Source organism: Centrocercus urophasianus, unplaced genomic scaffold (assembly GCF_019232065.1).
Source record: "Centrocercus urophasianus isolate 14NV4802_14NV808 unplaced genomic scaffold, USGS_Curo_1.0 seq_9, whole genome shotgun sequence".
Classification (NCBI taxonomy): Eukaryota; Metazoa; Chordata; class Aves; order Galliformes; family Phasianidae; genus Centrocercus; species Centrocercus urophasianus.
The window spans coordinates 39677619-39691006 of NW_024885532.1; the positions used below are offsets into that span (position 1 = coordinate 39677619).

Consider the following 13388-nt stretch of genomic DNA (forward strand, 5'->3'; position numbering starts at 1 on the left):
CGGCTCCGGGCCTCGCCCCGCACCTCCCTCATCCCCTCCCTCGGGCCCGCCCGCGACCGCCCCGCCGGCAGCGGCGCGGATGGCGGCGGCGGCAGCCCCGGCTCTGTACGCCTGCACCAAGTGCAACCAGCGGTACCCGTTCGAGGAGCTCTCGCAGGGGCAGCAGCTGTGCAAGGTGCCGGGGAGCGGCGGGAGGGGCGGGGGGCGGGCGGGCGAATCCGCGTCGGGAGGCGCCGCTGCACGAGGGGCGCCGCGGGCGGGACGTGACCGCTGTTCTCCCCCAGGAGTGCCGTATCGCCCATCCCATCGTCAAGTGCACCTACTGCCGCTCCGAGTTCCAGCAGGAGAGGTAGGGCGGCGGCCGGGCCCTCTGGGGCTGGAGGGTGGGCGCTGAGACCGACTGCCCGCACGCCCGAACGCGGAGGCGGCGCTGCATTCGGGGGGTGCTGGCGCGGAGCCCCACTGACGCTGGTCTTGTCTTTAGCAAAACGAACACCATCTGCAAGAAGTGCGCCCAGAACGTGAAGCAGTTCGGAACGGTGAGCGGCGCCGAGAGCACGGGGAGGGGGGGGGGAGTTGGGAAAGGCGGTAAGGAATTTTGGAAAGGTGTGGAGGGAGGTGGATCTGACCCTGTGACCTGCCGTGCTGAGCTCACATCTATAGTGCTCCGTCTGGGCTCCCCAGTTTGGGGGGGGCTGTGTAGATGATGATGGGCCTGGAGCATCTGTGTGAAGAAAGGCAGAGGGACCTGGGGCTGTTCTGCCTGGAGAAGAGAAGGCTGAGAGGGGATCTCATCGCTGTTCATAAGTGTCTGAAGCGTGGCAGTCAAATGGATGGGGCTGGGTTCTTTTCAGTGGTGTGCAGCAACCAGTGAAGGGGTAGTGGACACAAACTGGTACACAGAAAGCTCCATGCAAGCACAAGGAACAACTGCTCTTCTGTGAGCATGACAGAGCACTGCAACAGGCTGCCCAGAGAGGCTGCAGAGCCTCTTTTTCTGGAGATATTAAAAACACACCTGGATGCTTTCCTGAGCAACCTTCTGTAGGGAACCTGCTTTAGCAGGGAGGTTGGGTTCAATGGTCTCTGGAGATCCCTTCCACCCTCTGTGATTCTATGATTCGAAGGTGAGAAAGGTTACTGATAGATTTCCTTCCTGGCTTCCAGTTTGTTTTGTTTGCTTTTAAGTCCCTTGTGGTTAAATGCAGCTTAACAGTCATTTATAATTGCGGTATAGTTAGAAAAAAACAATGTTAATTCACTTCGTGCATGTAAAGAAAGTCTTTGCCTGTTCTCACGAACACACGCTGACAGCAGAAGGGCCGTTAGCTGCCTGGGTTGTTTATGAGTGCTAAATGTGTCAGTCTAGTCACACTGCGTTGTGTAAGTCTGAAAATTGCTGTGTTAATCATATTAAGCTACTAAGTAGGACAGATTTTGAGTGTTAGCTGTATTCGTGTTACTTTAGGTTTACTTGTTTTAAATGTCAGCTCCAGTTCTGCTAGAGAAGTTAAACTTTTTAATAGGTGAATGCACACACTGCATCTGTGTGCCCTGCAGACACAAGTTCATGGAAGGTATCAGGATAATCTCGTTTGTGAAACAAAACCTCATAACTTCATCTACTGTAGATGAAATTTAGCTTATTGGAGAAATGTATCAGCTGTTGGCATGTAGGCAGGCGTTTAGTGAATGTAAATGTAAGCCAAACAAAGCACAGTATTTGAAAAGCTTGAGATGTAGCATGGTAAAGTACAGTGCAGATCCAACGTTTGTACCTGGGTTTTCATGGCAATTCCAGGATGGTTTTTGACCTTTGAAGGATTATCTTTGTTGAGAAAAAAGTAAGTACTGGAGAGAGAGATGGTTGGAAGAAAGGTTTAAGATGCATCATATGGAGCCACTGGAGTTTGGAAGCGTCCTCATCCTGTGATTTGAATTAACTGTGCTAATGCTTCACAGTTTCTTCAATGAACTAACCTCCATTCAATTTGTCTGTTTTTCAGCCCAAGCCTTGTCAGTATTGTAATATTATTGCAGCATTTATCGGCACAAAATGTCAGCGCTGCACCAACTCGGAAAAGAAGTATGGCCCACCTCAAACATGTGAGCAGTGCAAACAGCAGTGTGCTTTTGATCGAAAAGAGGAGGGAAGAAGGAAGGTAAGCTTTGTTCTGGAGCTGTCATGGCTTAGGTTGACAACAGATGTTCCCATTTCATATGAGACATCTTAATTGTGTGCGATGGGTTGAGAGAGGTTACATGTTGTCTAAGCTGAGAATGATTTGCCCCCTAGAAAATGTATTAACTGTATTAACTCTTCTGTGACGTAGAGTTTGTCCCATATTTGCTAAGACTGCCTTCTGGCATAATTCCCTATTACACAAAAGAAGTGGAGTAAGATTCGCTTTACTTGTACGTACTGTAGTGCTGTTTTATACTGAAGAGATGTTTGGATTTTTCCTAAAGATAACATGAGTTGAAACTTTTCTTTTTTTTGCAAGTATTAAAATATATATTTATAATGCAAGTGTAATTGGGAGAAAGAACTCTTATGAATTATTTCCCAAAAGGTCGATGGAAAGTTGCTGTGTTGGCTCTGCACTCTGTCCTACAAACGAGTGCTACAGAAGACAAAAGAACAGAGGAAGAGTCTAGGATCTTCACATTCAAACTCCTCAGCTTCATCTCTTACTGAGAAAGACCAGCACCATTCAAAACACCACCACCATCACCACCACCACCACCGTCACAGCAGTGGTCACCATAAGTAAGTATTTCAAGAAATAGAGTGGTTGGAGGTACGTTTTCCAATTGTGTGCTGTCAGGACTGAGGTGAAATGGAAGGAAATAAGAAAGGCTGCTTAACGTATGTCATCAGAAGTAGGAGCAGAATGTTTTTCTCCCATTGTCTGTGGAAATCTTTGTATTCCAACAATTTGGGTGAAGAGAGGACAGGGAGATGCAGAAATTCTCAGCAACCGTCAAACTGCTTGATGTTAAAATTGATAACAGAGAAAAGATACCCACAGGATGGCCACAGAAAAAGAAGTTACTTAGGGATAAACATGGATTTCTAAGCAGTAATTACCGTGTGCCAACTGCTATTTTGCATGCATTTACCATGGGCTAAAAGGTGTATGTTAGCAGATTATTATTACAGTAACTGCTTCGCTCAAAATCCCCACTCTAACTTACTTAACTGTGCCTCATTTGTGTGCTCATAGTTGTGAAATGGAGAAGCAGAAGTAAAGGTATGAGATCACCATCAGCCTAGGACCAGCGTGCATCTCTTTGCTAGTGATAATCAAATCCTGCAGGATTTCATTATGCAGGCATAGGAAAATAGCACTCAGTTCAGTTACACAGAGAACAGCTCACATGGTTCTTCCCATCTCCTGCAACATTTTTCTGTACACCATCTCTGGCTGTGGTAGAAGCAGCATGCAGCCTTTAATTTAGATACTCAGCTTAACAAATCACAAATTCCAAGATTGATTTGTTTCTCGTACTGTGGTAATAGTGGCCATGATTTTTATTTTCATTGATAGGCTTTGGGCACACTTCAGAACTGCTTGATTTATCTTTGTGTCAGATAACAGCTAGTATGGCAGCAGTGGTGATGACCCCATCACAAGAACAAACTTCCATTCTAAGCTTTGCTTTCCCTTTTTGACTGAAACTTGTTTGGTTAAGTATGGCTTAAAAAAAAAAAAAAAAGAACTGCAGTGGTATTGAGAAATGTAAATATGCCCAGTTAAAAAAAATAATCTGGATTTCTTTAGAAACCTGAAGAAAATTCTTCTTTTCCTTCAGAGAATTACTGTAGTGTTTTCTCTAATCTGTGAAAGCCAAGTTGCAGCAAGCTAAACCTAATGTAATGCATGAGGTACAGTAAGAGTTTTATAAAGTTAGCTCTTTGTAGTATGGAGCTTCTAATGTTCTCAAGAGTTAACAAAATGAGCATATTTCTATACAGGTCGTAATGTTGCTTGTTTGGCACCTTTTTTCTGTAGGCTGCCCTGGGTCCATTGCTTCTGGTCCAATAAATAAGACTTTTCCTATCCGTTTCAGTTATTGTTGAGGTGAGAGAATAACACAAGGTAGAAATGAAAAATCATTGAACTATTTGATTCAACGTGGTCTTCTCAGTTTTACTGTTCCTCTGTCAGTGGCATTAAGTGAAGTTACTTTTCAAATGATTGAAGACAGACGTTTAGACTTGAAAGATAGATGTTTTCAGGGATCTAAAATTGAAGGCTGCTCATATGCCATCATTAAGCACCATTTTAGGCTATGCTCACTTTAGAGTATGGGAATTCCGAGACAGACTGGTGTTTTAGACCAGCTTGCTGAACACAAGATTAGCCATAGAATGTACACAGAAATTGGGAAATACGAGGAAAAAAAACATCAGTCATGAAATCTTGCATGTTGTAGTAATGTAAATATTTAGACAAAAAAAAATTTCAGCATCTTGACATTATAAAGAGGGGTCATGAATGGGACAGGTAATGCTGTCCAGCTGAATATTTAAAATAGGTAATTTTTTATTTAAAGAAAAAAAAAAAGGTTGGGGGTGACTTTTGTTAAGTACAGATATGATTTATATAAACTTAGAAATAATGGTACTTTTGGTCAGTTATACCAAGGATGTTTTGTTTATTTCAGAATCAGCAGTCTGAGTCCAGAACAAGATCAGGGACTATGGAAACAGAGGTAAATATGGTATTATTTGTTGATTTCTTCTTAATTTATCTTGCCATTTTTACTTAAAGGACTTTTTTTTCCTTGCCTTTCTGGCTAGTCTCTAGCATTACAGCAAGGAGCATGAGTTAGTGATATTACATGTACCAAATGGTGAATTAGAGGGTTATGTAGCACGAGGCTTTAGGTTTACATTTTGTTTGATTTCAGCCATAAATCCTCTGCAGCTATTCAGAATGAAACTCCAAAGAAAAAGCCCAAACTGGAATCCAAGCCATCAAATGGAGATAGGTAAAGTTACATTTTTGTAAAGCTGAGGTGTTTCAACCAAATAGAGCACTGATTTGTTGCCAGCTGCTTCCTTTTTTTTTTTTTTTGCTGTCTGAAGAGTGAGGGAGGTGCACCTTGTCCAGCCACACAGATTGCTGGGTGGCATCTGAGTGCTGTCTGTCAGAAAACTGGCACTGCCTTCCTACTTTTAAGCTGCTTGGGACAACATTAAATAAAGGTGAAATAATGAGGCATTGGTTACCAATTAAATGCTATTCCCTGACCTTTTTTGGATTAGATGCAGGGTTGAACCTGTTGCTTAATGCTGAGCTAGTATCCAGAGAAGCCTTTTGGGCCTTAAGGTGTGAGACTGAATCGTTGTTCTGTTTCTGACCAAACAGTTGGGATAAATGTAAAAGGGGCTGCTTCAATCAAAAGGTATTTCTCCCCCTCAGAGCTAATACTGAATTATATTTCTGCAGGTGTATGTAATGTGTGCCATTAGTAAGGTAATTTGCCAGTTGCATCCAATTCTGTCAGGTACATACTTTTTTTGCATCAGTTCTTAAGGATGTTTGTAGAATTATTAATTGTCCAATTTGAACTTTGAAAAAAAATGTACTGCTTCTTTTTTCTATTGATGTCATAATTAACTTTTTCTGTTTTTAGTAGCTCTATAAATCAGTCAGCAGACAGTGGGGGAACTGACAACTTTGTCCTCATAAGCCAGCTGAAAGAAGAAGTAATGTCACTTAAACGCCTTCTGCAGCAAAGAGATCAGACTATCCTAGAGAAAGATAAAAAGGTAAAAATTGCATTTGCTTAACGAGAACTGCATCACTCTGTTGTCTGTTTTGTGGGCTCCTACTTGTGTGAGAAAACAAAAATTAGTTGCAGGTTTTTTATATAGTAACCAGATCTTACCTTTTCAAGGACAAGTCTGGGACTTCTGTCTCATGAATTCCTCTTTGACTCAGAGCCAAATTATATTAATCTTACCTAAACTGCCAGCGGTTTGTGTGTTTTACATGTTTGAAATTGAATCATAGCAGAGGTCCCAAATGATCTGTGTGGGCTGATGGGCACACGAGATAAGAGGAGGAATACGAGTAGTAAGTATTTCAAGCTTAGCATAACCTTAGTTTTAAATTAAAGCTACTATGCCATAATTCATGAGATGATACACAAATTTACATGTACAGTTTATGTAAAGCACATGTTTGGATTTTAAAATACTGGTAGTATGTGTGTTGTGCAGGTTATCAGGTCTTGGTCTGTGGTCGATGATGTGGATAAGCTTGATGATAAGCTTGGATTAGGTGCCTGGCAGTCAGGAAAAGTTAAGTGAAATACAGTTAGGCTCAAATGACTGCAGTCAAAACTCATAAAAGAGATTCAGCTTTCAAAAACAAAAAAATATGTACTGTGATTATCCTTTATTTGAGCTTATTTCTTTGCCATCTGATTAATTAGAATCAGAAATGGCTTGGGTTGAAAAGGACCACAATGATCATCCAGTTTCAACCCCCTGCTATGTGCAGGATTGCCAACCACCAGACCAGGCTGCCCAGAGCCACATCCAGCCTGGCCTTGAATGCCTGCAGGCATGGGGCATCCACAGCCTCCTTGGGCAACCTGTTCCAGTGTGTCACCACCCTCTGAGTGAAAAACTTCCTCCTAATATCTAACCTAAACCTCCCCCGTCACAGTTTAAGACCATTCCCCCTTGTCCTGTCACTGCCCACCCTCACAAACAGCCATTCCCCCTGCTGTTTATACGCTCCCTTCAAGTACTGAAGGCCACACTGAGGTCTCCCTGCAGCCTTTTCTTCTCCAAGCTAAACAAGCCCAGTTCCCTCAACCTTTCTTCATAACTAGGTGCTGTTAAGACACTGACAGTGGTTCTAGATTATTCAGTGTTGAGGAGGTTATGGAATTGTATTGAAAATAATTTACATTTGTAATATTTTTCAATTCAGAATTGATTATAGGTATGCATGGTGGTTTATCAAAAGTTTAATGGTTAAGACCGGCTCGCTGATCCTGGAAGAAAATCATTTCCAGTTTTAAACCATCTGCAGTACCTGCATTTCTACACTTGAATCTACTGTGTGAGGGATATTGAAACTCTTCATTTTGTACTGCTCTTACAACATGCCTCGTGTTACTGCTGTTGGAAATACTTGCAATTTCAAACCTTTAAGTGCTTAATGTGAATGAGCTGGGTAGCCTGTCATGAAGGGCGTAGGTAGTTTCTTCAGAGGACAAGCATTAAGCCCTTACCTCTCTCTTATAAAACCTTTAGAAGGTGATGAGTCAGGAGGAAATGCATTACCTATTTTTAAATTTCATCTACTGGGTAAAGCTATCAAAAACTTTGGGTAAGTAAATGTCATCAAACTTCTGTATAGTGACTTGTTTTATGCTGTTTCCATAGGGAGAGCATCTAATAGTGTTAATATCCCCATTGCTAAAACTGACATAATCGTGAGACATACCTGGAGATTGCAGTTGTAAATAAATACCGTAGTTCCTGAGATTCCAAAAGATTCCATAAAGATTTCACAGGCTGATTAGAAGACGTACTGCAGCAGTCCAGGGAATCTTCATGGAATTTATGTTTTCAGTTGACAGAACTGAAAGCAGACTTCCAGTACCAGGAATCAAACTTGAGGACAAAGATGAACAGCATGGAAAAAGCTCACAAAGAAACTGTGGAACAGTTGCAGGTAAGTGGCTGCTTATTGGTGCTAGAGAAGGGCTCGAAAAGGAATTTTTTTCTGTTCTCTGGTATTTCATCAGTTGTGAGCGAGCTGCTGGTCTGATTTAACAGTTGAGTGTAACACGACCAACTGTTAAGCATATTGGGTTAAACTACATGCCTACTGTTAAGCAGGAAAAAGTCCTCGGAGAGCTGTCTTATTAACCACAGAATGAAGAACTATTCAGTACAGTGACTCCAGTCCTGCCTTTTGCTGTTCAGGAAATGGTCTGGTATTGAATGTGGAGGTTGGTGGCCCTGCACGTGGCAGGGGTGTTGGAGATTCACGATCCTTGAGGTCCCTTCCAACCCTGGCCATTCTGTGATTCTGTGAAAAGTGGTTGCCTTTTGTTGGAAGGTGGAACATACATGTTGAGGCTCTGGAAACAATCATTATCTTTGAGCTTTCTCAACATACGCATTTGGAAAATCTGTTTCCTAAATGCAGTGAGGAGTTAGCACGTTCCAATACGGTCTGAGGCTTCTGCTCATTGATAGCACTTCTTTTGTCTGTATTGCAGGCCAAAAACAGAGAGCTGCTCAAGCAGGTCGCAGCACTGTCCAAGGGTAAGAAGTTTGATAAGAGCGGCAGTATACTGACGTCTCCTTGAGGAGGTGGTGATTCGTGGCTCTGCTCAATGGGAGTTGAGTAATTCTGCGAAGCCCTTAAAATCCTGTGTAGTGGAAGAACTATTTTTGCACACCAGATGAGTTGGCATGTTTCCTACACGTTTTTATAATTAATGTGCAGCTTTTTTTAGTTACCGTTCGGATAGAACACTTCAACTGGCTTGAAGAATGTTTTTTATTTTTTTTATATTGGAAACTTTTTGCCAGCAATAGTATTAAAAAAATGTGTAGAGAACGTAGCAGTGTTCTCTCTAAAAGGACAACATGCAATAACAAACTAGGTGTACTTTTTACGAAGCAGCAACGGATGTTTTTAAGCTATAGTGATGTCAGCCAAATGTTTATGAGTCTCCAGTTACAATGAATGCTGGTTTCTGGCAACTGTTCTTTTACTTTGTATCAAAAAATAAATTTAGGGCGGAAATCATGGTGCTCAAGTGAAACTAAAAAAAGGCTTATATGTATTTGTAAATACAGCTGTAACGGTTATATTCTTAGTTATAACAGTTAATTAGTGTTTTACATTCTTGTGATAGGGATTTACAGAAAGACTATCTATTGTACAGTAACAGAGGCAGTGTGGTTTTTGTAAGATTTACTGTAGATTTTTCTTGCAAGTGCCTTTCTCCAACTGTTTATTTATAGGAATGTTGGTATTTTGTACATAAGGTTTTTATGTTTTAAAATCATGTTTAATAAATGTTTTATGTAAATATAAATGTGTGTACAGAGGAGTCGGAATCAAAGATCAAAGTGCAGCGCTTGGAGCAGCAGTGAAATTAGCTCATAGACAGGCAGTGAGTCTTGGCTTTAGATAACCTTTGTAGCTTGGTCTGTGAGGTGTGGAGTTTTGGTAGTGCTGCTCATGCCAAACACTTCCCAAACAAACAAACAAAGAAATGCTTTTTTGCCACACCGAAGTTTGGTGGTTTGTTTGTATATTTTTCCATTTGACACAGCACTGGTTTTAAGTCCTTAGCAGACGTTGCACCCCCTATGTTGCAGCCTTCATTAGTGAGACACACTCAAATTTAAAGTAAATATACTTGTGTGCATTCACCATTGTCTGAATTAATTAGTTACTTAGTTGTCACTTTTGATTACTCTTAATGAATTGCGAGGTTCTCATCCCCTGGTAAAGATGCACAGCGTGAAAAGAGCAGCCAAAATGAATGGCCTTGAAGTTAAGGGAGTGGATATGGTGTCAGAAGGAGGGTTTGGGGTAGATTTTGGTTCTAAATGACATCAGTTTAGGTTTAGCTTTGCTCTTAATGGACATCAGTCATGTTCAGGAATTTCTATTCAATGTAGCCTCGTATGCCCTGCTGTCTCTGGTCAGGAAGGTGAGCTACAGCTCAGCATAAAGTGCAGTAGGCTTAGGTGAGTGAAGGCTTAGCTCAGCTCTGGGTACAGCTTGGTACAGGGTAACTGCTTGTATTCCAGTAGGCTTCATTGTGTACAATAAACTACAGGCTTCCAAATAAATGAACCAAAATGTAACCTTACTTGGCTGTCCACCTGCCTGTGAAACCTCTCAGTCATTGGAGCAAGTTCCAGCAGTGACAGACTACTGAATAATTTGAAAAACTGTGCTAGCTTGTTTCATACGGTGTGTGTTTTTATACATTTGTACATTGATATCAACTTTGTATGTTTAGAAATGCTCCTTCATTAAAATTGTTAAACTAGGGTAGAGAATTCTGCTATCCTTTTGGGATACTTGTCTTTTCTCCTTTGTAAGATACAAATTTATGACTTTCACTAATTCAGAGTAATATTTTGATACTGTTGTTTTTTTTCCCCACTTGAATGGTGACCCATATTCAGTGAAATTGGTTTTAAAACACAACCACACAGAAGTTCTAAAAAAGCTCCAAAATGCCCACTGAATCCCAGAACATCCTGTCCTGAAGCTGTGGATTATTAACAGAGTAAACTGATGTTGTTTAAATGTGGATCTGCAAGGAGATTGTTGTAACATATTATGGTTTCCAGCCTGTTCCCAGATGCTGATTATCACTGACCAGTAATGGCCATTTTGGATCAAACTGTTGATATCTTTCAAGCCTGCAAATATTGCAGCCCCCTCTTGGATGCTGCATCTGAATACATGCTCTGCAGTGAAGCTATTCAGCTGTCCTCATGTATAGACCATTAAAACACTGTACTGGCACACATCTGACTGCTGACATTTTGTACCTTTTCTAAATCCAATGTTTCACAATAAAATCTTGTCAAAACGTGAATTTGTCATTTTAAAATTACTCTTAAATCTGTATTTCTCGTGTCTTAAATTCAGTCAAAAAAAAAAAGGATTTAACTGCTATCTTATGGAATTTAACATTTTTTAAAACAGGTTTTCTATCTTAAAATGAGGAGGTAAGATAAGCACTCGTATTCAGTAGTGCCTGAATTTCTGACTTTGCTAACTATAAGGTTGTTCTTTCTCTACATGCACACAAGTCAGGTGATTCTGAGACTGGAAGTGAAGCTGAGAGTTTCTGCACCCATTTCAAGGAGGGAGGCACCCATAACAACGTGCTGCACTCTGCATTGGTTAAGTCCTGGTCTTTGGATTTTATGTGCTGCAATTCATGGAACTTGTTCTTGTGTTTCTCTCGGGTATAGAAGCATAGCATCCTTTGAGTTTGGAATGGACCTCTGAGGGCCGTCTAGTCCAACTGCCCTGCAATGAACAGGGACACCACAACTAGATCAGGTTGCCCAGGGCCTGATCCAGCCTCACCTTGAAAGCCTCCAGGGATGGAGCATCAACCACATCACTGGGCAGCCTGTTGCAGTGCCTCACCACCCTCACTGTGGAGATTTTTTCTTTATATCTAACCTAAATCTACCCTCCCTGAGCTTGAAGCCATTTCCCCTTGTTCTGTCACCACAGATGTGGTGATGTGCAGTTCCTGCTGCTTTCCTCATGGAAAAAGTAAAATGACTTCTGTTGTCTCACACAGAAGAAGTAGGGGAAACCAGGCAAGGGGTTCATTGGGGTAGGAGGCAGAGAGGTTTGATGTGTTCCTGCAAAAACAAGATAAGGACGAACGGTAAGAGGCATCTCTGAGGTGTTACCCATTTAAGTGCTGTGCTGAATGAGGGCTAGTTTTCTTCAAGCCAGCTGTTATCTGTGTGTGCTAAAATGGCAGTTCCTTAAGGTAAAATGTGGAGCTGCTTACGGTGTTTTGGTTTTGTTCTTCTTTTCACAGTAGGAGAATAAAATTCAAGAATTAAGCAGAAGGAATGAGCTTAAAATAGAAGGATGTATGATGTAGAGCACATAGGAGGTTAGCTGGTACTGTGCAGGCCTAGAAAAAATAGGTGAAACAGTAACGGAGTACTGTCAGAAACATGGAGACGTGGCACTGAGGGATGTGGCTCAGTGGGCACCGGGGGGTTGGGTTGGCAGCTGGACTAGAGGACCTGAGAGGTCTTTTCCAACCACAATGATTCTGTGATTGCTGTAACTGTCATGGTAGAAGATTCAAAGTATAGCTTGAACTCATTTTGTCTGATCTGACATATTGGACAGAAACAATCCTCAAACACAACGGTAAATGAATCAGTGATGTTTTCCCTTGCTTTAACCCAAACAGAGAAAACAAGCCTGGATTTGCAGCTTTTCCTGTTTAAAAAAAATAAAAATTCATTATGGTATGTTGGCACTGCTCCAAATGACCTTCTTTCTCCTGGGAATTTCTCTTTGGTGTCTCTCCTTTTGGTGAGTAAAAGCAGTTTTGCATTGTGACTGAATGGATGCTGATGTACTAAACAAGCCAAGTGGAAGCAGGTTTTGTTTTTTTCTGCTGGTAAGACTTCCTGACTTTAGGAGCGCTTAGATAAGTGCCTTTAATTTTAGTTTGCAATTAGAAGAGCAACCTTCCAACTTCTCAAAGATACTAATGACTGAAGATAAACCTGCATCATCTTTACATGTTTAAGGGTTGGTATTGGAGGCATCAGCAGAAGATGACTTTTATGGTGATGGGTTTTGATTGCAGAATGCTTGTGGACAAACAAAAGTGAATGGAACAAATATGTCCAAACAGCTTTGAGCCTTGTGATCGTATTATGGGTTGGTTCGCAGAAATTTGGAGCATTCCTACTGTGGCTTTTACAGGTATTAGAATTTGCAGCCTAAGCTGATGCTTAGCTCCAGATGTAATTCCTTTTTCAGTAGCTCACATAGCAATTTATTAACTGAATGCTGAAAACCTGGAGACACTTTCCTTTACTTGAATTAACAAATAAATGTTTTACTTTATTTTAACAAAAGAAAAGCAGAACGTTCACAATTTGCCCTTCATTATTTACATCAGTTAATGTCTTTTCCCCTTCGTCTTATGGACATTTTGGGGGTGAGTTGTATTTATAAATTGAGAAACTTTTAAAACTTTTTTTAGACTACTCCTTATTGCTGCACGCTTGCAGAATTGTGTGCTGATTTCCTTCTATATCTGTATGCTCAAAATTTTGTTGCAACATAACTGATAAAATTATTTCCTGGGATGTTTTTGTCCAGCTGTGGTCTGCTCTTGAAAGTTTTATATGCCTACATTGATTGGAGCTTAACATAATTTACTATGATAGAATCACATTTTGGGTTGGAAAGGACCTTTAAGATCATGTAGTTCCAACCCCCTGCTATAGACCAGGTTGCTCACAGCAACTGGCCTTGAATGCTTCCAGCTCTGCTGTGTTAGAGCATAAAAACAAAACAAAACCTTCCAAAAGAGGAATACTTATAAGGCTGTGTTTGCTAGAATAACATAAACCATTGTAGAATGGCAAGTCTGTCAATCTAGCTGACATTTCACTAGAGCAATTTAGGAACTCTCAAGCAGCATACAGTGCTGTAGTTGCATAATATCTTACTGAGTGCAGCTGGTAACAGTAATTTCAGTCATTCCTTCAGGATCTGCAAGAAGTTGCTTGCTGGTGACTTGCCTGACTCAGGGTGTATTATTCATAGAAGTTACCTTGGTGCAAGTTATCTTTGTATCTTACAACA

The 13388-nt window shown here is 41.2% G+C and overlaps 1 protein-coding gene across 1 annotated transcript; it reads left to right on the forward strand.

Annotated features, from left to right (window-relative positions):
- Positions 1-79: 79 nt before the first annotated feature.
- FAM76B (family with sequence similarity 76 member B) lies at positions 80-10614 on the forward strand. Its single transcript, XM_042839212.1, has 10 exons — positions 80-175; positions 285-349; positions 485-539; positions 2007-2162; positions 2574-2770; positions 4672-4719; positions 4918-4998; positions 5647-5782; positions 7605-7706; positions 8260-10614. The coding sequence occupies exons 1-10, from the start codon at positions 80-82 to the stop codon at positions 8347-8349; spliced, it is 1026 nt and encodes a 341-aa protein (XP_042695146.1). The 3' UTR covers positions 8350-10614.
- Positions 10615-13388: the final 2774 nt, after the last annotated feature.

What these genes read in the sequence shown, in the direction of transcription:
- FAM76B (XM_042839212.1), top strand. Translation starts at nt 80, where the DNA reads ATGGCGGCGGCGGCAGCCCCGGCTCTGTACGCCTGCACCAAGTGCAAC. An exon ending in ACGTGAAGCAGTTCGGAACG is followed by an intron (nt 540 to 2,006) that starts GTGAGCGGCGCC and finishes TCTGTTTTTCAG; the next exon opens with CCCAAGCCTTGTCAGTATTG. An exon ending in AAACTGTGGAACAGTTGCAG is followed by an intron (nt 7,707 to 8,259) that starts GTAAGTGGCTGC and finishes TCTGTATTGCAG; the next exon opens with GCCAAAAACAGAGAGCTGCT.